The sequence below is a fragment of the Vulpes vulpes genome, chromosome 3, assembly GCF_048418805.1.
Source record: "Vulpes vulpes isolate BD-2025 chromosome 3, VulVul3, whole genome shotgun sequence".
Classification (NCBI taxonomy): domain Eukaryota; kingdom Metazoa; phylum Chordata; class Mammalia; order Carnivora; family Canidae; genus Vulpes; species Vulpes vulpes.
This window is the reverse complement of record NC_132782.1, coordinates 150,200,972-150,227,866: the sequence shown is the minus strand read 5'-3', so window position 1 is coordinate 150,227,866 and position 26,895 is coordinate 150,200,972. Positions and strand designations below refer to the sequence as shown.

The 26,895-nt window shown below is 46.3% G+C and overlaps 1 protein-coding gene across 1 annotated transcript; it reads left to right on the top strand.

Annotated features, from left to right (window-relative positions):
* The first annotated feature begins 960 nt into the window (after positions 1-960).
* CTH (cystathionine gamma-lyase) lies at positions 961-25,367 on the top strand. The gene is made up of 12 exons (XM_072754880.1): positions 961-1,412; positions 5,380-5,461; positions 7,437-7,532; positions 9,985-10,094; positions 12,118-12,249; positions 15,965-16,022; positions 16,659-16,736; positions 18,034-18,186; positions 20,062-20,183; positions 21,207-21,259; positions 24,156-24,294; positions 24,789-25,367. Exons 1-12 carry the CDS (start codon positions 1,245-1,247, stop codon positions 24,813-24,815), a joined length of 1,218 nt encoding a protein of 405 aa, XP_072610981.1. The 5' UTR covers positions 961-1,244; the 3' UTR covers positions 24,816-25,367.
* Positions 25,368-26,895: the final 1,528 nt, after the last annotated feature.

Genomic DNA, 26,895 nt, shown 5'->3' with positions numbered 1-26,895 from the left:
GTTTCCCCCCTCGCAAGTCCTGGGGCAGCTCAGGGTTCAGTGTCCCTGGAAAGGCAGGAGCCGCAGCTGCGGAGCGTGCAAGCTGCAGATCCGGCAGGTCGAGCCCCGGGTCGCTGGCGCGGGTCAGCACCGCCCTCGGGGCAAAGGAGGTGGGGGTGGGGGTGGGGTCAGGGACGCGGGCTCACTCCCTCCAGGCTGCTAGTGCGGCCTGTTCGCAGGTTACCGGTGTCACCACCCAGCACCCAGCCTGCCTTCCTCCGAGTCCGGGCGAAGCTTCTGCCTGCGGGGGGCGGGGGGCGGGGGGGGTGGGCCCTGGAGCCTACGAGGCGGCCTCCCCCAGGCCCCCCGGCCTCCAGGATCCCCCAGGTCCCTCAGTCCTCTCGACACCCCCAGACACCCAGGCCCTCCCGAACCCCCTTGGCCCCCCCAGTCCTCCAGGCCCCCCCAGCCCCTCAGTCCCTTAGCTCTCCCAGACCCCCAGCCTCCCCAGCCCCCCCAAGCTCCCTCAGTTCCCCCAAGCCCCTCAGCTCTCCCAGGCTCCCCCAGGCCCCTTCAGCTCCCCCAGGCCCCTCAGCCCCCCCAGGCCCCTCAGCCCCCCCAGGACCCTCAGCCTTCCCAGGACCCCAGGCTCCCCAGCACCCCGACCCCCCAGGCTCCCCAGCCCCCCAGGCTCCCCAGCCCCCCAGGCCCCCCAGCACCCCGACCCCCCCAGGCCCCCAAGCACCGCGACCCCCCCAGGCTCCCCAGCCCCCCAGGCCCCCCAGCACCCCGACCCCTCCAGGCTCCCCAGCCCCCCCCCCCCCGGAACCTTGCCCCGGGGGACCGCACCGCGTGGACTGCCCTCTGTGCCCCGGGAAGGGGCGGGCCCGCGGCGCTCCGGGCAACGCCTTCGCCCCCGGCCAATGAGGAACGCTCGTGGCGCCGCGGCCGTCGCTCATTGGCTCCCGCTAGCCCCGCCCCCGAGAGCGCCCCGCCCCGGCGGCCGCGGAGGTCCAGCGCGCGGAGTGCGGCCTGCGAGCCTGGCGGTCGGCGGCCCCGCGGGCTCCTGCTCCTGCTCCTGCTCCTGCTCCTGCTCCTGCTCCTGCTCCTGCTCCCGCTCCCGCTCCCGCTCGGGCTCCTGCTCCCGCTCCCGCTCCTGCTCCAGCTGCAGCTCCCGCTCCCGCTCCCGCTCCCCGCGTCTCCCGCCCAGTCTCCGCGGTTCCGGTCGCACCTGCCCCCGCGCTCCGTCCCCTCCGCGGCCCGGCATGCAGGAGCGGGACGCCGCCCCGGACGGCTTCCAGCCCCGCTTCCCGCACTTCGCCACGCAGGCCATCCACGTGGGCCAGGAGCCCGAGCAGTGGAGCTCCCGCGCCGTGGTGCCCCCCATCTCCCTGTCCACCACCTTCAAGCAGGGGGCCCCCGGCCAGCACCTGGTGAGCGGGGCCCGACGGCAGGGGGCGGGGGCGCCGGCGGTGTGGGAGGCGGAGTGAGTGCGAGGCGGTGTGCAAGGAGGTGTACGAGGAGGTGTGCGAGGTGGTGTGCAAGGAGGTGTGCACGGCGGAGTGGGAGGCGGTGTGCAAGGAGGTGTGCGAGGTGTGCAAGGAGGTGTGCGAGGTGGTGTGCGAGGAGGTGTGCGAGGAGGTGTGCGAGGTGATGTGCGAGGTGGTGTGCACGGCTGAGTGGGAGGCGGTGTGCAAGGAGGTGTGCGAGGCGGAGTGCAAGGAGGTGTGCGAGGTGGTGTGCGAGGCGGTGTGCAAGGATGTGTGCGAGGAGGTGTGCGAGGTGGTGTGCAAGGAGGTGTGCGAGGTGGTGTGCACGGCGGAGTGGGAGGCGGAGTGCGAGGCGGTGTGCAAGGTGTGCGAGGCGAAGTGCAAGGAGGTGTGCGAGGAGGTGTGCGAGGTGGTGTGCGAGGAGGTGTGCAAGGCGGCGTGCGAGGCGGTGTGCAAGGAGGTGTGCGAGGCGGAGAGCAAGGCGGAGTGAGTGCGAGGTGGTGTGCGAGGAGGTGTGCACAGCGGTGTGCACGGCAGAGTGCGAGGAGGCGTGCGAGGTGGTGTGCAAGGTGGTGTGGGAGGCGGTGTCCGAGGTGGTGTGCAAGGAGGTGTGCGAGGCGGTGTGCAAGGAGGTGTGCGAGGTGGTGTGCGAGGCGGTGTCCGAGGTGGTGTGCAAGGAGGTGTACGAGGCAGTGTGCACAGAGGAGTGCGAGGTGGTGTGCAAGGAGGTGTGCGAGGCGGTGTGCAAGGAGGTGTGCGAGGCAGTGTGCGAGGCAGTGTGCAAGGAGATGTGCGAGGCGGCGTGAGAGGCGGTGTGCAAGGTGGTGTGCAAGGAGATGTGTGAGGCGGAGTGCGAGGCGGTGTGCAAGGAGGTGTGTGAGGCGGAGTGTGAGGCAGCGTGCACGGCCATGTGCAAGGTGTGCGAGGCGGTGTGCATGGCCGTGTGCACAGCGGCGTGCAAGGCGGTGTGCAAGGCAGTGTGCACAGGAGGGGGCACTGCTGTGCAGACCTCCCTGGCGCTGACCCTCTGCCTTCGCGGCCCGCTGATCACATTCTTGGAACAAGCAGGACTGGAAGGAACAGTGCGTCCCACTGTACAGATTTGAACTGAAATTCGTGTAATTTTGGCAAATTGGCAGTTCAAAACTGAGGGTCATAACTGTTGAATTACCTTTAGCAGCAAAAATCATAAAGCCGGGGTAGGGAGTCAACTAAAAGAAAAAAACCCAAAAAACCCTCAGGGGGGACCTGGGGGGCTCAACGATGGAGCCTCTGCCTTCAGCTCAAGGCGTGACCCCAAGGTCACAGGGTCACAGGATCGAGTCCCGCCTCGGGCTCCCTGCATGGAGCCTGCTTCTCCCTCTGCCTGTGGCTCTGCCTCTCTCTCTGTGGGTCTCATGAATAAATACATAAAATTTTTAAAAAACAAAACAAAACAACCTTCAGGATCTGATAACTGACCTGGGATCAAGATCATGCTCAGTGGCTGTGCTCGATGTTAATAGTGACTGAGTAGCTGCTAAGGGCTAGATACAGACCTGCGAGTCATGTGTCAGGTGTGTTACAGGTATGGTCGGGGATGAGCCTCAGGACAACCCTCGTCTGGATGGGTTCTCATTTTTCCCATTAAATAAACAGATTTGGGAATAGTAAGTAGCCTAACTGAGGCCGCATGGCTAGTAACTGGTGTCGCTGGGATTGCAGCCCTGCTCTAGAAGCTACGCCGAGGCATTAGGCTACACCCTGCTGTGCTCCAGTAATTCTGCTAATAATCTGAGCCATTGCATCATTTAAGCAGTATGGTTTAGTGATTCACAGCATAAGTCACCGGAGGGCTAGGATTGAGTGCTGACCCCACCTCTTCTGATCCCGGCAACCTTGGGCAGGTTGCTTAACGTCTCCAAGCCTCGGGTTAATCCTGAGTAAATGCAGTTAATCATAGCACCTACCGCATAAATTGTTGATATTTATGTTAGACTTTATGGTGCATTATAATTGCTCAGTAGTTTGGAATTTCACGGTGTTCACATTTATACCTTTTCCATTCGATCCTCACAGTAGCCAGGTCAGAGGGCAAGGACAGGACACATTTTTTTTTTTTTTTTTACAAGGAACTGACCCAGAGCTATAGATAAATGAGTTGTAAGGTTTTGAAAGAGCAGTACCTATTAATCCCTTTTGGTAACACTGACGAGATCCTGGAGTATTAAAAGTTGCTGAGCTTTTAAGGAAATTAGTTCAATAAACTTTGTAAGTCCAAAGCTTGGATTACACTTCAAAAACCTCTTTAGCGTGTCATGCGATGTGAGTTTAGGAAAATTCTTTTAAACTTAGCCCCTTGTTTGGTGAGGTAGAGTTCTAAGGGCATTTTTACAGTTGGTTAGGTTACGTCCAGCTACTTTATTTTGGAAAACCAGCCTGTTTTCCAAGTTTACAGTCTGTTGTTGCTGCTGTAGGCTCTGTGAATGTGTGACTGTCCAGGTTTTATTAGGTCTTGCTACAAAAGTTAACCATTTAACCAGAAATTAATAATTAGATATTTTCAGATAGCCAACATAGGCGATGAAGTCTACAAACACCAAACACCTCTTAACACCTTTAAAAACTCCATGAAGAGCCCTAAAGAGAATCTGAGGAGCTGAATGAGAAGCATCTGTTTCTCCTAGTCCACTGGAAAGCCATCGAATGGGTGTGAGGGTCGGGATTTGCCACTGGGATTCGCTTCTCCATCTACCTCCGAAAGTTCCATCTCTGCAGTAAATCCTCATGGCAACAGGGGTGCCTTTCTGCAGCAGTAGCCACATGAATCTGCACAGATTTTTTTCTGCCTGGGGATCACATCATGGAGGTGATGGTAGGGAGGGATGAGGATATCCCGAAACCCTACTAAATAGGTCTACTCAGTTTGTCACAAACAACGAAACAAACAACCAAAACTTAAAATATATGTGTGTGTACCTATATCTATAATGTGTATATACACCCATTACTAGTACTGGGAGCTCCCAAACCCTAAACAATCTGTAAAAAATGGTTGTTGTGTTTTGTTGTGTGCTATATGAGGCACTGAGAGAAAATTGTAGCATTTTTAGTCAATGTTGAAATCCTAGGTTTGGATACTGGTTCCGACGCTCCCTAGGACCTTTGGCTTCGTTTTCCTAAAAAGCAGACCACGATATTAAATAAAATCACTGAATGACTGGATGAATATCCTTAGTATGGTAAATGTAAAAAGAGCAAATTAAAAAAAAAATTACTGTATGTAGCCACGGTGCCAAGAATTACCCTGTATTTTTGAGTCACTTTTGTCGAGCCAAGATCTGAACTTGGAGCATTTGTAGGACCTGTTGGTAGTTTCTTGTAGGATGATAAACAGGACTTGAACCACTTAGGTCTTGGGAAATGAAATCTGGGTCAGACCTAAGTTTACTCTGTTGGCTCTGGTAATTCCCTTTTCCTGGTGTCCCCAGGTTAATGAGGAATAATAATGCTAATAGTGCAAACAACCGTTTCTGTAGTAGTTAGCATGTGCCGGGCACCACGTAGAGAACTTATTATACATAATATAATTTTATCATCACGACAATTTTACAGGATTAGTTTTTTGTATTTTATTCCCATCTTCGGGTACCGGGATCAACGTCAGGGAACGTTCAGTAGCTTCCGTATCAGGCATTCAGCTCGTAAGTGGAGCTCTAGCCTTCTAACCCAGGCTGGTGGGCTTCGGGGCCTTCTCCCACCGCTGCAGCCACAGGACTGTGCAGCTCCTATTTGATGGCGAGACGTGTCACAACTAAATAGTGGAAAATCACAGTGGTAGGAGGAGCCCGTAGTTGTGGAGGGGTCTGTGTTAGGACTCTGATACGGAAACTTAAATCTCTTAAGATAAACTCTATCTCCTTTTCTTCAGGGCTTTGAATACAGCCGTTCTGGAAACCCCACCAGGAATTGCTTGGAAAAAGCCGTGGCGGCCCTAGATGGGGCCAAGTACAGTAAGTGGTTTCCACTTCAGGGTTCGTGGAGTCTGGACCCCACTCTTCCGCCTATCAGCAAAATCACAGAGGCACAGAACTTAGAGACGGAAAGAGATAAGGATTAGTCAGTTCGGATTTTTTTATTTTATGAAGATGTTGAAGATTTCGGCCCAAGGGCGTGGAGGACAGGCGTCATATGCGTGCGTGTGATTGTTGGGCAAAAATACGTAGGAGTAGAGGCAAAAATGGCAAGACTTTGCCGTTTACTACCCCTGTAAATGCACTTTGTCTGCACGTGTCCGTGTAAACGAGTAAATATTAGCGGAGTTTGGTAACACTACCTCTGAGCACAGCACAACCCGGGCTGCATTTACCTGCTGCCCTGAGGAGGGGCCCCCAGGGATTAGGGGCATTAGGGGTTAGCCCCTGAATCTTCTCATGAAGGGAGTGGAGGACTGTTAAATCATCTTCGTATTTCTTATATAAATGATATAAACGAAGACGGAATGGGGAAGAGAAAATGAGTTTTAGGAGTTTTCTCACAGCATTGAGTGTAGGGGTTGGAAATGTGTGTGGGGGTTTGGGGGTTTGGGGGAGGTTTTTCTTTTCTTTTGGATAAGAGGAGTTCTTTCTGAAGACTGAGCCTCGCTGATGTGGTTGCCCACAGGTGCGTGAGGTGCGCGCTCCCAGGGTTGATGGGGCTCCCAGGGCTGACAGGGCTCCCAGGGCTGGTGGGGCTCATAGGGCTGACGGGGCTCCTAGGGTTGACGGGGCTCTCAGGGCTGACAGGGCTGACAGGGCTCCCTGGGCTGATGGGGCTCATATGGCTGATGAGGCTCCCAGGGCTGACAGGGCTCCCAGGGCTGATGGGGCTAATGGGGCTCCCAGGGCTGACAGCGCTCCCAGGGCTGACAGCGCTCCCAGGGCTGATGGGGCTAATGGGGCTCCCAGGACTGACAGGGCTCATAGGGCTGATGGGGCTCATAGGACTGACGGGGCTCCTAGGGTTGACGGGGCTCTCAGGGCTGACAGGGCTGACAGGGCTCCCTGGGCTGACGGGGCTCCTAGGGCTGATGGGGCTCATAGGGCTGATGGAGTTCCCAGGGCTGATGGGGCTCCCAGGGTTGACGGGGCTCCCAGGGCCGATGGGGCTCACAGGGCTCACAGGGCTGACAGGCCAGTGGGTTTTCCCACCAGGTCCAGGACACCCGGGGGCTTTGACTGAGGTGACAGCTTAGCCACAGAGCTGACCCCAACCTAGACTTCATTGAGAAGATTTTAAGTGTCACATTTTTCAAGTTAACTGGATTCTCCCTTCTACCAGTTGCAGGCGATTTTTATCATGAAGGGGATGTGTTGATATTTTGTCAGGATATTTCCGTAAATACACGGTATTTAATGTACACAGTGCCAAGCGTGTTCTTTTTTTAAAAAATTTTTTATTTTTTATTAATCGTTTTAATTGTTCTCTATGAGGTTTCGGGATCATATCTGTTTAAAAGAGATTTACACTTAAAAAAAAAAACCAAAAAACAAAAAACCAGTTTTTCAATTCCACAGAAACCTCTCAGGCCTGATTTTGGGTTTTGGATAGCCGTGTGGTCAGTGAGTGACTCTTACCTTGGCTCTGTTGCTGAAGTTTGATGTTTTTTTTTCAGTTTGTTGATTTTAAGCTGTAATTGAATTGGCAGTTGGCCTTTCATCTCAGAATTTTGTAAAGAATTATTTCTTTGAAGTGTTTCAGAGAAATGTTATCACCAAAGCAGAATTAGGTGTTTTTTTCTCTTAAAGATATTTTAATTTCAAGGAATTAAAATTAAAGGGGAGTTGGGCACCTGTATTCATCAGGGGACCCCTCGTGACTCAGTGGTACTGGCTGTCCTGAACCGCCAGCAGAGGCGAGAGCACAAGCTAATGCAGGGAAATACTGTCGGTGTTTTTCAGCCCAGAGGTTTGACTAATTGGTTTACTCTTCCCTTGGCTTTCATTTTAGGTTTGGCCTTTGCTTCAGGCTTAGCTGCCACTGTGACTATTACCCACCTCTTGAAAGCAGGCGACCAAATTATTTGTATGGATGATGTGTACGGAGGTAGGTGACTTGTCTCATTCAGGTTGCATCAGCTGGTATCTTAAAGACAATAAAGTGGGTCCTGAAATATATTAATAATGTTACCAGGATTATGGATCATTTATTATCTTTAAAAAATTATTTTAAAGATTTTATTTATTTATCCATGAGAGACACAGAGAGAGAGGCAGAGATGGAGACAGAGGGAGAAGCAGGCTCCATGCAGGGAGCCCGACGTGGGGCTCGATCCCGGGACCCCGGGGTCACGACCCGATCCAAAGGCAGACGCTCAACCCCTAAGCCACCCAGGCGTCCCCATTTATTATCTTTTAAAGGTGTGATGGACACCTCAGTGTTGGCCCAGACCTGGTAAAGAAAGAGTGTAAACATGCTCTGACACTTGTTTATTAGTTTTTTTTTTTTTTTAACTGCTGCTGGAATGAGGATGTTAGTTGTGATCAACTTTCAGATACCTTCTGCTTCAGAGAAGATGGTGTTTATTTTTTTTATTTTAAAAAAATTTTTTTTTTATTATTATTTATTTATGATAGTCATACAGAGAGAGAGAGAGAGAGGCAGAGACACAGACAGAGGGAGAAGCAGGCTCCATGCATCGGGAGCCCGACGTGGGATTCGATCCCGGGTCTCCAGGATCGCGCCCTGGGCCAAAGGCAGGCGCCAAACCGCTGCGCCACCCAGGGATCCCTTTTTTTTTTTTTTAATTTTTTTTTTTAATTTATTTTATTTTATTTTTTATTTTTTTTATTTTAGAAGATGGTGTTTAAAGAGTGTTCTAGTGTTATTTAAAATGTTTATCTGCAGTGAAGATGAAGTATAGCCCAGGTCACTCTCAAACAGCTTACCTCTGCCCACTTCTCTAGCCTCCCTGCACACTCACGCTTGTGGTTTTAGGGAACCTTTTGAAAACCTGTTTGAAGTATGGACCCTTTCCCTGGAAAAGTGGAAAAGTGTACTTAAGACTACAGTCAATATTTCTCATTTTAATTTTAGGGTCAAGGGTCTTACCCCTTGCAGTCCGTCATGGGTTCAAATGTAAGAACTTTCATTCTAAACACTTTTTAGTGCAAGTTATTTAAAGTGAACAATTTAAATGGAAGTTATTTAAAGTGGTGAGACAGACAGGTTGCCCTTACCTTCAAACAAGGCTTGATTTTATGCCCAAAACAATAGCAAAAATTTTTGTAAAGATAGGGATATGGATTCCAGATACTCCCAAATAATTAAAACGTGATTTCTAGAATATTGTCATTTTATCTGTCTCCGATTAGTAAAAAGTCAAATATGTAAGTTCCTTGAAGTAAGAGACTTACTCTTAGCAATCATTTTAACCCTCTTGGAAATTTGCAGTGCTTTGTATTTATCGTTGTTCCCTGATTGTTTGTTAAATAGAAATGGTAGAAAGAGCACACCTTTGGTTACTTTTATAGTGTATTATTAAAAAAAAAAAAAAAACTCATGGCACACATAGGTACTGAATCTTGAAAATTGCTATTGATTTTTCACAATTCCTTACATTCTTTTTCAATCACATTATGTAGGGTCAGTCTATATAACATCAAAAGTTCAGTATATCTTTGATCATAAAATACTTTTCCTATTTTCCTTTCTTTTTTGGTTGGCTATCAGTAACAACAATTATTTTTCCTTTAAATTTGCCTATGTAAAAATAAAAATCAAATCCAGAACAGTGTAAGACGAATGATTCTAAGTTGAATAATTTATCTCCTTTCACCATGAAACTGTAGTTGTTTGATTTATATTGCCTCATTTATCTATCAAAGCATTTAGAACCACATAACAAAAAGATTGAGAAAAGCTAAGGAATAATAATCAGTTTTTTTCTATTATCATCAAAGTATAATCAGACTGAAAGTTTATTTATTTAAAAAGATTTTATTTATTTATTTGACAGAGAGAGAGAGAGAGAGAGAGAGCACAGAAGCAGGGGGAGGCAGAGGGAGAAGCAGGCTCTCTGCTGAGCAGGGACTCGATCTCAGGACCCTGGTATCACGACCTGAGCCAAAGGCAGACGCTTAACCCAGGCGCCCCTGAAAATTTATTTTGAACATTTTATTGATATTGATTCATTTATTTTAAATTTGAGTATTAGGAAGAAATTGCTAAAAAACCTATTGATGTTTCAAGGAGCATGCCACTCAATGTCTGAAGAGTAGAAGTCGTGTGTTTTCAGAAACTTTTTTGCTTCATGCCATTTGGTATGGACATCAAGTGTGTTTTATTTGACTCTTTAACTTGTAGTTTAAAATCCAAGCCTTATATTCTTTATTATACAAGGTAGCCAAATGATCTAACCAAACTGGAATTGCTGTCAGTTGTATTTTTATTCGCGATTGACACTTCTTTATATTTATAAAGCATTTGTGCCTATAAAGAATGAACGTTTCTCAGTACAGTGTCCTTTCTGTTTTGTCTGATTTTTTGTCTGCCTCAGGTACAAACAGGTACTTCAGGCAGGTGGCGAGTGAATTTGGATTAAAGATTACTTTCGTGGATTGCTCCAAAATCAAATTGCTAGAGGCAGCCATTACACCAGAAACCAAGGTAACTCAGTTAGTTTTCAGTTTTGTCTGCTTTCTGGGTGGTGTTTGGTTTCCATCCTTTTGTTTACTGGAGGACATCATTTCAGTTTAAATAACAGATTTTATTAGAAGCCATTGGAAGGCATCAACGATATGGAGATGGGCCTGGCTTCTCCAGGATAGCACTGTATGACGCATAGGCGCATGAGCTCCACAGCAGGACCCAAGTTCCAATTCTGTGTCACAGCCGGTGTGCTACCACGGGCAGATAATTTAACCCAAGTCTCAGTTTCTTCATCTGCAAGGTGGGGGAAATTGCGCCTGCTTTATAGGACGGTGCTTGTGTAGATTCGATGAGGTGGGGCGGATCAAGTGCTCAGTACAGGAGCTTCAGGGAGATCTGTGAGCAGAAGCCACAGCGCTGTGCGGCGGTCCCAGGCTGGTCTTGGGAACAGAAGTCATCACGGAGACTGGGTCGCAGAAAAGGAAGCTTGCCAAGACCCCGGACCCTAAGCACCCTGGCTTTTTAAGAATTCTAAGCGATTCTTCAACAACATAACAGTTGCAAGGAGAGAACGGGCCACCAGCAATCTTCAGCCTCGGCCCGGCCCGGGAAGCTTGTAGCCACCGGAAGGGGTTTTGTGCCCGGGTGAATGGCACATGTGATATTCTTTCTTGGGGCCTCATTTAAATTCTGCTCGGGTAAAAGAAGGACCAGTGTCTTTTCTAAGTCAGCCTTTTCCAACTTTCTGTTAGTGATTAAACGGTTTGAATTGTATACTCAAGATTATGCCGCAGTGGAAGCTAAAAAGTGAAAACCTTTTCCCACCCAAGTAATTACTTTGAAGATTAACACAGGGGGGAGCTTTGAGTGATTAAGGTTTGCTTTCAAAGGAACTTGTTTTTTATCCTGCTTAGGAGGAAAGATACTTATTAAAATAGCTGGTCTGAGTGTTTCGAAGGGAGGAAAGCAAATTTTGAGTATGTTAATCCTGGTCAACAGAACTTTACGTAGTGGCTCTCTACTGACTTGAATTAATACATTTTTTGCCCCTGAAATATCTGCCTCATTGTATGAAGTAGATTTTCTTAAGTCCCCGTAAAATCAACTTTGTATTTATTCCTTTCATTGTGATTATTTTTTATCATGAATAGGAGTAATAGGTTCTTGCCCAGAAATAACTTTATAGATTTTTAAAATAATTCGGTTCTTGTAGACCATGCATTATTTTAACTACCTGAACTTTTCTACAGTAAAACTCTAGAATGGGGAGAATTTTAAACTGTAGAGGCATAGTTCATTTACACAGTAACAGAATCATTAACCCTTTTACAAAGAAGGCTGTAGGTAATGCCGTGCAACACAGTGGCATCTTGTTTAACAAAAGGAATTCTCTTTTCTCTGGTCTTTAAAGTTACTGTCAAGCATCTACTATGTGTCTGAATTGTACTAGGTTTTGGGATGTGCTAGTGCCTCTTCCTTAAATGAGCTATGACCAGGTTTTCTCTCCTGCACTTTAAAACCCACGCTCTTCAAGTTCTGGGTGCTTACTTTATAGTTTCTAATGCAGCTGCCACTTTTTAAGTTAATATTTAAGGTGTGTTTGGCATTATAGGCATAGTTCTCTTTAGTGAAACTCCCAGGCTATAATCTCGGTGTTGTATGTTATTTACTTTGGAGGACAAAATTCTTAGACACTGAATTGTGTCTCTGAACTTGATCCTCTTTTTAATGGAAAGTCCTTACAAGAATTAGCTTGAGCACTTTTCTGCTTATACGTGACGTTACCTCATTTGATCTTTATAACAGCTCTATAAAATATCATCAGGCCTACCGTACAGATGTACAATTCGAGGAATCTGGAGGGTAGTTACTTAACCGTGGCCTCTCAGAAATTAATGGGGGCTAGGATTCAGATTCGAACCTTGCAACCTCATCACCCACGCTCCTCCAGGGCAGTGTGCCACATGGTTACAATAGATGGCACGTATATCCGTGCAAGTATATTTTTCATAAACTATTATCATTTATTGAAATGTTTTAGCTTGTTTGGGTTGAAACCCCCACAAACCCAAGCTTGAAGATGATTGACATTGAAGCCTGTGCACACACCGTTCATAAACGTGGCGACATCATTTTGGTTGTGGATAATACTTTTATGTCAGCATATTTCCAGGTAAGTGAAAATAATTTTTTTGGCATGATTAGAGGACTATAGACACCTGTAACTACGAAAGCCAAGACTTGTTTATGTTAAAATCATTATCAAACCCATGGAATCTAATCATAGTTACTGATTAGACAAATAATTAAAATGGGACCTTTTCTACCATTAGCTAGTATCTTTTCAACCAACCCTAGGTTCATATCTGATATGGGACTTTGTGTGTTTTAAAAGTTGTCTTAATTAAAGCTTTTAAGTTCTCTTAGGATGTGAGAACTCTCTGAAGAGCTGCCCTTATTATGTGATTTTTATCTGTCAGTGCTTTATAAATAATAGGGACTTTAATGTTTATGAGCTGGTAATAAGTCCATTATGATGTTTTTTAATATATATATGGTGTGACTGAAAAACATATATGCTGCATATGTAACTTGCATATGTTTATTTTTAATATATTAATGTATTATTAAGTTATTAAAATAATTAAGCTGTATAATTTAATATATATTTAAATGTATTACATAATATATGTAATATATACATTATATCATTAAACCTGGCTAACCTTCCAAATAAATGGAAGCTAAACTGCATGACATCTCAGTGTACATCACACATATTATTTCTTCACTTTGCTCCTCTCTGGTGTCTCTTCCCTCAGTGCCCCACAGGCTATGGCCAGCTCCCTATAGCTTTACCTCGTTTGTATTAGGAATTTCTACTGCCTGTTTCACGCTGTAGCTATAAGTACCAAGGCCTTTATAATGCTCCCTTTAAGCCATCTCTCACTCTTTTTAAAGATTTTATTTGTTTTTTCATGAGAGACACAGAGAGGCAGAGACACAGGCAGAGGGAGAAGCAGGTTCCCTGTGGGAGCCCGATGCGGGACTCGATTCCAGGACCCTTGGGTCACGCCCTGGGCCCAAGGCAGACACTCCACCTCTGAGCCATGCAGGTGTCCCTAAACCATCTCTTTTCCTGCCTACCCCTTTACATACATCTCTTCCCATCTCAAACTCCCCCTTTCATGGTCCATTCCTTTTCTTTTTTCTCCTATTTTCTCAGGTACTTTTTTCCGTTTTGCTCCTTTGGGTAGATCATCTAAGGATCTTTCTATAACTGACCAGTTGTCTGCCCTTTTTCCCACATGTTTTCTCTTTCTTCCCTCCAGGTAGCCCAGTCTGTTTCCTTTCCTTATTGGGAGTTTACCTTCTTCTCGCTCTTTGCTTGCTGCCTGTACCTTATGATCATTCTTATTACACTTCCTGTACTTTACCTTTACTCTGTCGAGTTCCTGAAAGCCCAGCTCATTTTCTGCTACTCTTAAATTAGGCAGATATTTATAGCTCAATTGTTAATATCCCTCCCCCCAGCCCACCTTGTTCTGGGTTCCCGAAGTTGGCACAGGCTGCTGCCTTCATGCAATTGGCCAATTCTTTGGGAGTTTGTATAAACCTGTTCTTCACCTTCCGTTTTATTGAGAAAGCACTACTAGGTTTTATCTTGTTTTCCATTTCCTGGCTACACTGCATTTGAATAGCTTCATGGTCCACCTGCCTTTGGCTCACCATACAGCTTTGGCTGCTTCTTATATCAGGTAAAACAGTCTATTTCCAAGTGAAGCTCTCCTGGCCTCATCTATTTGTCCCAAGTGATTTTCACTCTTGGATTTTTTTATCCCAACTCCTTACCCCGTATACCACTTACGCTAGGCTAGTTAACACAGCCTAGGGTTGCTCTAGCTGAGTCACAGTAAGTCCTGTATATTCCCAAAGAGGTTGCATGAATTATGTTAGCCTGGGCCTGCCCAGATTACTCATCAGGCCTGGCCCTTTTTTCCCCCCTTTACTGTCACTAAAATAGGTCCAGTTTTTCTACCTTTCTGAAGCCCACATCACATTTCCTCATGCCAGGGTCTGCAATTTGCTTCATTTCAATTTGGAGTCATTCCAGTTGAGTTAATCAGAAACGTCTTGTCCCTCAGCAGCCGCATGTCATAGTTCCATAAAGCAGATCTTCTACAAAGGTCCTCTCGTTATCTTACCTTCACGAAAACTGGATACATTCTCTTTCTTCCCTGCCGTTTGTCTTCTGGATCTTCTGAAAATGTCACAAAAAGCACAATGGACAGGCCATCGTAAAGTTTCAGAGTTCAAGAGTAGAGCCTCTGGATTCATACAGTTTGGTATGAGTGCTAGCTCTCCCAGCTTTTTAATCCTTCCTCCCTCCCTCCTTCCCTCCCTCCTTTCCTGCCTGCCTTCCTTCCTGCCTTCCTGCCTTTTTTTAGAGAGGACAAGCTGGGAATGGGGGCACAGAAGAGAAAGAGAGGGAGAATTTTAAGCAGGCTTCACACCCTCCACACCCAGTGTGGAGCCCAACAAGGGGCTCGATCTCCCCACCCTGAGATCATGATCTGAGCTGAAGTCAAGTCAGATGCTTCACTGACTGAGCCCCCCAGGTGCCCCTCTTTTGCTTTTCTTAGTCTTTTTTCCCCGAGCTGTACAATGAAAATCTTAAAGTACTTAATTTTATTGAGTCAGGTAAAATGTTTTATATAGTGTTTCACTGGGATTTGTGAAGTACTTAATGTGGTTCTTGGCATATAATGAGGTCAACAGATGTTAGTTATTCTTCTTCATTTTTTCATTTTCTTTTGACCACAGAGTTTAGAGAATGTTACCATTGGGAGAGACCATCATCTAGTTTGACTTTATCACTTTGGAGATGTGCAAACACCTATGTAGAGAGTGCTTCGAGTAACACCTGGCTTAAAACATCCTATTTTTGAAACACCCCAAATGAAAAGCCCTATAGCCCCTTATACTAACACCTTCCAAAGACTAAACAACTGGTGAGGTTCACACACACACATACACACACACACACACACACACACACTTTCTTTTAAAGAAAATATAAATAGGCTCCTCCTGGCTGGCTGTCAGGAGAACATGCGACTCTTGATCTCAGGAATGTGATTTTAAACCCTGTGGTGGGCATAGAGCTTACTTTTTTTTTTAAAAAAAAGATGTAAATAGAAAGATGATAATATATTGTTCAGTGAATAAGTTGATTTTAACTTTAATTCTCACTTATAAACAAAGAGATTTTAAGACTAAGGGATTGAATTGCAGGAAAATCAGATGAGGGAAAACAAATTTCTTTCTAAGTGACTTTACGCTCGGCAAAACTAGTATAATGAAAGTAATTAAGAAAAAAAGAGTAATTAAGAGTTAAGATCATGGCACATCAAGTGAATGATCACAGCATATAGTATCAGGTTTTAATGATCAAAATCTAAGCATATTAGTTTTTTTCTCACTTGATATAACAATGGCTAAGTGTTTACATCGACTACTTTATATGTTTACTGAGTCATAAAATGTCAGCATCTCTGCATTGTAAAATTCAGTGATACACTTAACTTAGGACCAGCCAGCAACTGCTCTAAAGAAACAATTTCAGGAGACCTGTTGACCTGAGTTCACTTGCTATTTCCAGAAAATGTGTGCTTTTGGATTGAATATTGGGTCCAGTACTTTGTATTTTTATTTGGTGGGAGAGAAAGGGGAAAGATACCATCAGAGACCCTGGAGAACTTTAAGATGCGTGTAACTTTTGAAAAGTTAGAATAGGGATGACATTTACAACAGCAAATTGGCATGTCATGAAGCATTTTTGAAAGAGATTTACCATTTACAAAATGAAAATCTTTTGTTCCTTTTAGCGGCCTTTGGCGCTGGGAGCTGATATTTGTATGTATTCAGCGACAAAATATATGAATGGTAAGGCATGCGGAGTCTACACTCTGAGTATTCTTTTCTATAGGTAGATGAAAATACCCAAAGGCATGATATGTTGATCCTTTTCCTTCTATTATTCAGGTTTTTGTTATGAGTCATGTAGAAAGTAAAAAAAATTGTACTTCGGATAAAATATGGGATTTCATTTATAGCAGACAAAGCTATGCCCATGACCATGAACAGAGGATTAAAATTTACTCAAAGACGTTACAGTTTTATCCTACTGACAGCTTAAAAAGAAACAATTTTTATGTGATTTTTATTTTCATTGTTACAGATACGGCTTTTGGTGCTGTCAGATTGAATACAGGTTTTTTAAAAAAAATTATTTATTTACTTTTGAAAGAGAGAGAATGAGCATGAGTTGGGGGGAGGGGCAGAGGGAGAAGCAGAGTCTCCCTGAGCAGGGAGCCCGCTGTGGGGCTTGATTCCAGGTCCCTGGGATCATGACCTGAACCGAAGGCCAACACCAGCTGAGCCACCCGGGCATCCTCAGATGGAATACAATTTATTTAAACTTATTCTATAGGGCTTCTACCAGAGAGTCACCTTTTTAAATTTTAGAATGAAGAATAAATGTATATTGTTTTTAACTTAAAGGTTTTTGTTTTGCTTTAGGCCACAGTGATGTCGTAATGGGCTTAGTGTCTGTTAATTCCGAGAGCCTCCATAACAGGCTCCGTTTCTTACAAAATTGTGAGTATTAAACAGCCTGCATTTACCCTTATCCTCTTAGAGAGACGACATTTGATATTTGTAGTTCCACTAAATGTTATGAAGTGATGGCATTCTGCTAAATTAGGAAGAAATGAGAAATAGAGGAGAAAGATTCTGGTTTTTAAAGGAAAGTAGAAAAATTGGAATATAAAAATATAGTTAGAGCATAACTGGGCTTTACAACATGACTCAAGATATCAGTTCTGTTATTTTTCAAAATCATGTTAATTTTGACCATAATTGGGGAAAGCGCAACTGAATTTTTAGTTTTCAGACTTAATAGATTTTTTTTTTCTTTAGATAACACATTTGGAATGATGGCTTTCTTACACTGTATCTTTTATATCTGAAATGGTGGTTAATCTTAAATAGCACTTAATATATAAACTTATATTTTTTAACAGATGTCTAAGTACCATTTCCTGTTTAGATACTTTAGTTATCTCAAGTATGGGTAATTGTTTATTTGAAGACACTTAGATTAGCCATTGCGATTTGACAGGTAAGACACACACATAATTAAGAATAAAGTAAATAAGTATGAAATAAATAAATAGAGGAAATAAGCAATAAAGTAAAAAAAAAAAAAAAAGAAAAGAAAAAGAAAAAAAGGCCCGGAGGAAGAAAATCAAAACTCAGTGCTTGATAAGTTCATTTATAAAACATTGAGCTGAGATGTGTATCTGGGAGGCAGAGTAACTCCTGGGCTGCTTTAGACAAAAGCTAAGTTGCACTGGGGGGAAAATTAGGTTGTTTCTATGGGACAGAAGAGAGAGTGAATTCCTGTCATGTTACCTGATTCTTGGTCATCATTTTTTTATCGACAAAAATCATGTCCTTCCAAACTTTTCTTGGTACCTGAACAAGATCCTCATTAGAGTCACTTTTGGAAAAAAAAAAAAAGCTAAGTTGAATGTTGGTAGAACCAGTAACGACAGGAACTGAGGCTGTTTTCCTCTACATGTTCAAAGGAATACAAGGTCCAGCTATGGGCAGTGTGTCCTCGAGTGGAAATCATGCAGAGGACTGTGTATGTTCGTGTTTGAGAAGTTCGTGTCGTTTGCAGGATATTGATTTCCGCTCTCGTCCCGAAGCCCAGGTCTTCGAGCATTCTGTATGCTTCGTTCTGACTCGATATGTTAACTTCCCCCCGGAAACGCCAACGTTGACCTGGGTAGCCCGCCTCGCAGTCACTAGACTGAAAAAAAGAGAGTGAGAGCATCTTCTGGGTCTCTCCCCACCGTTCAGATTACCCCAGGATATGTTCATTTTGCAGCTCTTGGAGCAGTTCCATCCCCGGTGGACTGTTACCTGTGCAATCGAGGACTAAAGACTCTACACGTCCGAATGGAGAAACATTTCGAGAACGGAATGGCAGTTGCTCAGTTTCTGGAATCTAATCCTCTGGTAGAAAAGGTCATCTATCCTGGTAAGTTAATATGATTTATTTATTTTTTTAAATTTATTTTACTTTTAATTTTTTTTCTTTTCCTTTTAAGATTTATTTGTTTGAAAGAGGGTGTGTGTGCAAGTAGAGGGAGGGGTGAAGGGAAAGGGGGGGGGCAGAGAATCCTCAGCAGACTCCCTGCAAGTATGGAGCCAACACCAAGCTCAGTCTAAAAACCCTGAGATAGGGGATCCCTGGATGGCTCAGTGGTTTAGTGCTGCCTTCGGCTCAGGGCGTGATCCTGGAGACCTGGGATCGAGTCCTGTGTCGGGCTCCCTGCATGGAGCCTGCTTCTCCCTCTGCCTGTGTCTCTACCTCTCTCTCTGTGTCTCATGAATAAATAAATAAAATATTAAAAAAAAAAACAAACAAACCCTGAGATAATGATCTGAACCAAAATCAAGAGTCAGGTGCTCAACCAAGCCTCCCACGTGCTGCAAAGTTGATCTCATTTCTAAGCACCTGTGTTTACACTAGGATTCTTGGGTCACCCTAGGCATTCTGTGCATGACACCTGTTGTGAGGTAGCTGTGTGTCAGGCTCGGTGCTGGGCCTGGTGGTGAGAAGATAGGCAGGGCCCGTGTCCTGGTGCTGCCCGAGGTCTAGAGGCTGCTTGGATGTTACAAAGTTGTGTGCATTGGGTGTTCCAGCGATGATCCTTAGCTTGGAGGCTCGGCTCAGTATTCCAAGATTGCAACTTCCAATCTTGGAAGATTGGAAGATTCCAAGATTGTACTTCCCAGTTGGTCTGCGCCCAGGCCTTGGGTCTGCCACAGGGCATGAGCTCTACCTCTTACCTGATTCAGGTTGGGACTGGAAACTCATCAAATTGAGACTTGCTGCTTACGCACCACAATTCCCCAGAAGCTGCCTTAACTTCCTTTTCAAATTTTTTCACCACTGCCAGCTCACGTGGCCTTAGTGGGCATCTATCACTCCTCGAATTTATTTTACTGGCCTTTTAATTGTGGTGGCTTTAAGTAATTGGTCACTTAGGATCCTCTTGATGTTTTAGCATCGTGGCCGTGGGTGGACAGGGAGTGACGCTTGCTTCCTGCCCCCGAGGAACTTAGATGAACTAAGGCAGAACTATGCAGGAGGTGAGACGCTCTCCGAGTCCCCCGGGGAGAGAGCTGTTGGCGGCTGTGTTTTGAGTGGAGGGAGGGAGAAAAGCTTTGGCCTGCGTCTTGAAGAGCGGGGGCACCTGTTAGAAGGAAGGGCGTGGACAGGCATTCCGATTCTTTTTTTTTTTTTTTTAAGATTTTGTTTATTTATTCATGAGAGACAGAGAGAGAGAGAGAGGCAGAGACACGGGCAGAGGGAGAAGCAGGCCCCACGCAGGGGGCCCAATGCGGGACTCGATCCCAGGACCCCGGGGTCAGGCCCTGGGCTGAAGGCAGCCCTAAACCACTGAACCCCCCGGGGACCCCCGACATTCCGATTCTTTCAACAAATGTTTATCAATTGCCAATGACGGAGCAAGCCCTGGACTAGGCTCCGGGGTCCAATTATTAACAAGAGAAGCGGATCTCTCCCCGCGGAGCGGGTCTGGGAGGGAAGACCCATGTTAAACAGGAAATCACAGGATGATGCTCTTAGCAGAGGGGCGAATGTTCCAGGCTAAGACGACAGCTTGTACAGGGTCCAGGTGAGGAAGGTGCGAGCCCCGGTGCCAGGGGAGCCGGGGAGGTGGAGGCCGCGCCAGAGGGCCGCTGGAGGCGCTCGGGCCCAGATGGGGCACCGGGGGCGGCCTGGCCCGAGCCGTCCTCCCTAGGCTTAGGCCCCGGTGAGTGTTCCGTTTCCCTGCAATTCCCCGTTTGGCTCTAACGAGACCTTCGCTGTGCGTCCCGGCCGCAGGGCTGCCCTCGCATCCTCAGCACGAGCTGGCGAAGCGTCAGTGCACCGGCTGCCCGGGCATGATCACCTTCTACATCAAGGGCACACTCGTGCACGCCGAGGCGTTTCTCAAGCACCTCAAGGTAAAGCTTCAGCCGCCTCTCCTGTCCGCCTGCCCCGACCTCTGCGAGGCCACCGGGCGCCGGGGCCGTGGCCGTGGCCTCCCCTGATGCCCTGGCTTTCCAGATTGTCAGAAACCGAACCCCTTTTCCGAATGAAATACTCCGTGATGCTTCGGGGTAACCCGTGGCCGGTGCACCGAACAAAGGCTCCCGCGAGCCACAGCCCAGGCCCGGGCCCCGTGGTCTGTGGCCAGGGACGGGGGCTCCGTGGGGGTTTTCACGTTGGCCAAGGGCCCGGGCCCGGGACAGGCCCCCGCGTGCACCGGGCCCAGGGAGCTCGCCGTCCTGGGTCCCGGGCCCTGCGTCTAGCAGGTGTCACGACTGGGCCGCTGCCACATGAGTCGGGGTCCCCTGCTGTGAAAAGTGGCACGAAAAGCAGAAAGAGGGGTGCATGCGACTCAGTACAGCCGGGACAGTAGTTGGGGATTATTTGTAAAGTTCTGTGACACTATAACACTAAATACAAAACCGGGTTTTTTCTTTTTCTCCTTCTTCTTTCTTTCTTTTTTTTCTTTTTTTCTTTTTTCCCCCCCGGTGTGTGTATGTGCCCAGGACGGAGTTAAATGGACGTACTCGTTTAGCACGTGATCTATCGTAACAAGTAAGCGCAGGCGACTTGGGAGACCCGTAGTGATCTTTATTCAAAGGGCCCCCGCAGAGCCAGGTCTCAAATGTAGTAATTCTGAGGTTTTAGGGCTCACGTTAGCTATTACTCAAGTAGAAGGACAGATCAGGAAGCTGTGAGGCATTCACCTTCCTCGACTTGTGATGTTTCAAAAGTTTGCACACCCTATGTCCAAGCGGGGACATCAGTGATTTTTATGTTCATTTTTCTCTCTGGGTTTCTCTCCCAATTTGTATTTTTTTTTTCATAATCCACCACCATTTCTCCACCCTCTCTGTCCAGGGCCATTTTATTAAAACCATTTAGTTTTATATTTTTGTTGTAGTGAAAGATCCAAACGAATGTTTTCTTTGCCGTAGCTATTTACTCTGGCTGAGAGCTTGGGAGGATACGAAAGTCTCGCTGAGCTGCCGTGAGTATATATTTTTGTTTTTCCTCCGTGTTTTGACTCTGTTGTCAGCTTTTACAATTGCTTACAAAAGCATATGGAAAAATCAGGAGCAATTCAAGTCATTTGACAATAAGAAGAGCATCGCGCTCTCTAATCAGAATGAACCTCTGACCCAGCAGCTTGGAGACCCTGATGAAAAGCCGCTTGTGTCGCCTCCACTTGTGCTTCTTTCCCTTCGGCCCGAAGGCGGACGCGATTCCAGCGGAGTTATATTTTAGGATCTCTGACCTGCGACCCGGGGCTGCTGGTTCTATCCCACCCCGCCCTGGGAGGGAGGTTCGGGGACTTTGTATTAGAAGGGCTGAGGTCCAGGCTCCTTGGAAGCAGGGACCGTGTCCGATGAAATAGCCTCCGTCCCCCCGACGGTCAGACCGCATCGCGGCCGAAACCTCGAAAGGCTTCGTGTATCTGCAAGACAAACCCAAAATCCACCTGCCATTCCCAATCCAGTCAATTCATGTGATTCTGTGAAGCACCACAGGATGTTAGAAGATGCAGCCTGAGATCAGACGTCCCAACAGCTTATTCTGTAGACAAGGAAACAGGGATTCAGAACGTTTTGCCGATGACTCAGATGCCACGTAGGAATGTGTCCGCGGCTTCGTCCTTGAGGCTTTGTGTAGAAACAATGAGGGGAGGGAGGAGTAGCCTAGGTCTGGATTTGGGACCTGCTCCACCAGTTACTCACCTCTGAGCCTCAGTTTTTTTCATCCATAAAAATGGGATTAATGATCAAACTATAAATTACCTTTGACTGATTACCCGTCCCACCGAGCATTCCTGAGCTGTACCCGGATTTTATTGTATGTACCTCTGCCCCAGTGATGTGAATGTTGCCGTGGTAATTACATCATTACCCAGTAATTTTCGGGAGTACTGAGTGCACCTGGTATGCGTCTGTGTTTTAATTTTCATAAACATTTCTGGAATAGCTGTGAAGAGTCGGGCAATTTCATATAAAGTCTAATCAAAAAAAAAATAAGGTATGATGCCCAAATAATGAGGCTAATCCAGATAGGTTTTTGTGAGTCTTTCAGGAAGACGCCTGCTAATAAGTCCGGATGCACAAGAGGGCACACTCGGCATATGAAATTGGGTTATTTTTCATAGTCCTGAAACGTGCATTACTTTAAAGCTGTCTCAAAAATGATTCCGTTAAGGATGTGGTTCGCAGTGGCTGGGCCCTGAGCTGCACCAACCGGCGAGGCCATAACCCCGACGCCTGCCAGTGGACGAGTGAATTTAGGTCAGGGCTTGTCCACCCCGTCACCCTCATTCTGTGAGGGTGACAACTGCTGCAACGAGTACAGCATTGCAATAGGGGAGGGAAGAAGCAGAGCCAGCGTGCACGAGGTTGGTCCAGCCTAACAACACGTATGAACTGTGCAACCTCCGAGAAGTTACCTGTGTCCTCCCAGTCTGTTTCCTCGGTTGTAAAAGGTGGATGGCCCTGTCCTCGGCTCTTAGGGTTGTTATGGGAACACCGGGGGGGGGGGGGGGGGGAAATGTCCCGAAGCCGATGCCTTGATTCATACCAAGGGCCCAATAGATGTTAATTATTATTAGGAAGTATTATTTTTTATTAGGCATCTAGTACACTCCGGGTACTTGCAGATGCTTTATATGTGTTCCTTCCTTTGATGACTGTGATAAACTTTGGGGATGGGAGTTCTATCACCTTTTATTCATTAAAAAAAAAAAAAAAGAATTAATGCACACAAATGACCCGTAGAGTCCCTGCCTGGTGGTGAGCCTGTAATAAATGATAGCTATTATTGCCATTATTATTTTGCATAAGGAAATTGATTCTGAGGACAGGTGCCTTTCACAAGGCCGCACAGCCAGCGTGTGGAGAGGCTGATTTGTGCGCAGGGCTGGTGGTGTCAGAGGCGTACGTTGTTTTTAGGTGTACGCTCTCTCTCAAGGAATTAAAAGGCAGAGCATTTAAGGAGGACGTTGGCAGGTACAGCCGCAGTAGAGCGATGAAAGAGGAGACGCGATTATGTCGCCCACGTCCGAGATCTTCCATCCGTGGATCTCGGGCGTGATCGGACGAAGCCACTTAAGCCTCGATGTTGCTGGTAGTGTAGACCCTTGTGTTTCTGAAATTGTCAGAGTCTTTGGCTTCTGCATTGTTGTCTGGGGTAGAGAAGAATATCTCACTTTTCTTGGTTTCCCAGTTCTTGCCGTAGTGCCTGACCCGTGGTGGGTGCTTTAGCTTTTTTTTTTTATTTATTTTTATTTTTTTTTTATTTTTTATTTTTTTATTTTTTTGGGTGCTTTAGCTTTATCCGTGTTAGTGACAACGATGAGCCGCTGGCTAGGGTCGAAAACCCTTCCAGGCCTCTACATCCATGGGTCGTGTGCTGGAATTCCTAATGCTCCCTGGCTGCCACCAGAGTTCTCCCTGGATTGCCTTTCCCCGAGCTGCCTCACACGGTGCCATTCTGGATTAATCCATGGGTCAGGAGGGAATCAGTCCTGGCTGGTTCTTGGTCCAACAGGCCTTTTGTAAGTCCAGCTGCTTGGGCCGGGGGTATGGAACCTCTGGCCAAGGCCTCTTTCAGGCAGATGCTAAAATCTGCAGCTGGAGGCTGTCTTTTCCCCTCTTGCGTGGGAGTCTTGATTGGCACCTTCCGTGTGTGGATGGAGTGTAGAAAGGCTAAAAGGTCGTAGTTTTCACTTAAGATAATGACTGGAAAAGATGATTTTTACAATTCCTTATTTTTTGGCCTGTGAAGCGTTATAGGCATAGGAAGAGCTTGATATTTAGAACAGAAAAGCCCATCGACGATAATCGCAGTTTATGAGACAGATACAATATAGTGATCGAAAATGTGCTCATTCTTTCTTTCAGGGCAATCATGACCCATGCGTCGGTGCCTAAGAGCGACAGGGATGTCCTTGGCATTAGTGACACGCTGATCCGACTCTCTGTGGGCTTAGAGGACAAGAAGGACCTACTCGAAGATCTGGATCAAGCTTTGAAGGCAGCAGTAAGTTTAACTATTCTGGTGCTTGTGAGCCTAATCTTGGGGGGTAGTGGTCGCTGTTTTATTTTTTAAAGATTTATTTATTTGAGAGAGAGAGAGCACAGGGGGCGGGTGGGGGGAGAGGGAGAGAGAATCTCAGGCCCACTCCCTGCTGAGTGCAGAGCCTGGCTGGGGGGGGGGGGGGGGGGGAGGTGGGCTTGATCCCATGACCCCGAGATCATGACCTGAGCTGAAGTCAAGAGTCAGACGCTCAACCGACTGAGCCACCCAGGCGCCCTGGTGTCGCTGTTGATACAGGGGGTGGCCTCACTGAAATCGGAAGGTTTCCTGTGATAGACGGCGTATAGACGTGTGCAGGGAACTCCGCTGAAGTGCAGATTTAAACAATGGGATGGTATTGAGAGAAGAGTCCTTAGAAGACGTGAAGTCTTTGCCTGCAGTTCTAATAACATATTTTTCTTTTAATAAAATATTTTTCTTGTGCACTTTTAATACAGCACTCTACAAATGCAGGTCATAACTAGCCTTCCAGAACTGCCAGTAGAAGTTGCCTCCCAAGAAGATCAACTCTAGATAATCGAATGGACCATTAATGAGCCTTTGCGGGATTTTCAAGTGAAAATTTAGAGACACCTCATTACTTTTCAGAGCTGTAACCTTCCGGGGATCCTCCTTGTTAAAAGCGGTTTCCTCTTTCCCTTATTGTAATTGACAGGTCAATTCTGTTAATACCCTTTTGATAATTTTGGTAAACATTTGCCTCTGCAGGAGGTGGGGTTTGTGCTGCTTTTTGGGGTTGTGATCTTTTTTTCATAGCTTAAGATTTATATCGATCATGTTTACAATACAATGACAATTCATTTTCTATGTTTTTCTGAGGAATTTAAATTATTAAATGAATGTTCTTGAATCAAGAGTGATTTTTGCTATTGTTGAAGACAGCACTCAAAGCAGTGGTTTACACTTAATTATCATAAGCCAAAAAATCAAATACTTGAAAAGCCTACTGTGAAATTCTGCTGATACAAGGTTGTACTTACTATTTAAAAACAAAATAAATCTAATTACCAAATGCATCCCATTGTGATATTCCTATATTATGTGGCATTGACTTGTATTCTTGGGCCCTTTTATTTATTTATTTATTTATTTATTTATTTATTTATTTATTTTTTTAAACTTTTTTTTTAAAAATTTTTATTTACTTATGATAGTCACAGAGAGAGAGATAGAGAGAGAGAGAGAGAGAGAGAGGCAGAGACACAGGCAGAGGGAGAAGCAGGCTCCATGCACCGGGAGCCCGGCATGGGATTTGATCCCGGGTCTCCAGGATCGCGCCCTGGGCCAAAGGCAGGCGCCAAACCGCTGCGCCACCCAGGGATCCCTCTTGGGCCCTTTTAATCCTCAACTCTTAGGAGATCACGGTCACTTGCAATAATTTTTGTAAACTCAATTGTAGAAGTATCATGTCCAAATCTTAGTGTTTGCAGATCATAGAGTCTGGCATGGGAGGTCAGAAGGCACTTTTATAGAGAGACGTGCCGCTTTTGATGCGTATATTATATGTCATAGTAAACTTAGCGAGCCTAAAGAAAGAAATACTTAAAACAGCATCTTTTAGAGTTCAGTGCATAGTCAGCAAGCTATTGTTAATAAGCCATAAGTCAAATAGATTTTTTTAAATTGTTTTTATAGTCAAGGCTCTTAGTCATTTGTTTGCTATTAGCATTTGTTTCACCTTTAAGAAGCACACACTGAACTTGACTAATACTGCAGGGCAGGAGGTGAATACATAGGCCATCTGTCACGTATTGTTCACATTTTGAATTACATGGTAGCGCCTGGAAATTCTGGCTGTGTGGGCAGCGGCACCTTGAGCCTATACCTGGGTGCTGTGGAAATAACGACCAACTAAGTCAGAAAAGGGAGCACTATCCGTTCTAGGCTTACAAGGGAGTCAGCTGTTGTCCCTCGTGATTTGATAGAGCCTCAAAGGGAAGCAGAGCATAAAAGGTAGAAATCGTCCTACCTGCTGATGTAGACGAGAGGCTGACATTTCCGTATTTAAAACTGTCAGAGGACCTTTAAATGGGTAACATTAAATCACAGCCAGAAAGGTTTAAAAAATTTTTTTTTTTAAATTAGGGCTGCCAGAGGAGTGGAAAAGCTTTGTAGTGGCACAAAGCGAAGGTCTCAGGCAGGTCCCGGCAGGGGGCTGTTGGCCTGGGGAAGCCGCAGGCCGCCCCGCTTGAGGTAGGTCTGATGCGGCCGGCTAGTGGGGCAGCTCGCGTGGCGGGTGGGCCTCAGGTGAAAACGGACACCGCAGCCAGGGAAGCTGTCCGTTGGCGACCACGTGCTGGCCATCTGGGGCCGGTTGTTCCAGAAGTCAACGTCTGGCTTCCTGGATTGTCACAGGACCTAGCCGTCGGGTGTCCGCAGGCAGGCCCCTCAGCTGCTGGCCATAGACAAAGGGTTTTCCGCGGGAGATCACTAGGTCAAGGTTCTAGCCTAGACTAGTGCACACACTAGGTCAAAGTTCTGCTGTTCTCTATGGTGCAGCCGCTGTCCGTGTGCATGTTCAGCCCCTCAGCTTCGAGCGAGCAG

What these genes read in the sequence shown, in the direction of transcription:
- CTH (XM_072754880.1), top strand. Translation starts at nt 1,245, where the DNA reads ATGCAGGAGCGGGACGCCGCCCCGGACGGCTTCCAGCCCCGCTTCCCG. An exon ending in CCTAGATGGGGCCAAGTACA is followed by an intron (nt 5,462 to 7,436) that starts GTAAGTGGTTTC and finishes CTTTCATTTTAG; the next exon opens with GTTTGGCCTTTGCTTCAGGC. An exon ending in TATGGATGATGTGTACGGAG is followed by an intron (nt 7,533 to 9,984) that starts GTAGGTGACTTG and finishes TGTCTGCCTCAG; the next exon opens with GTACAAACAGGTACTTCAGG.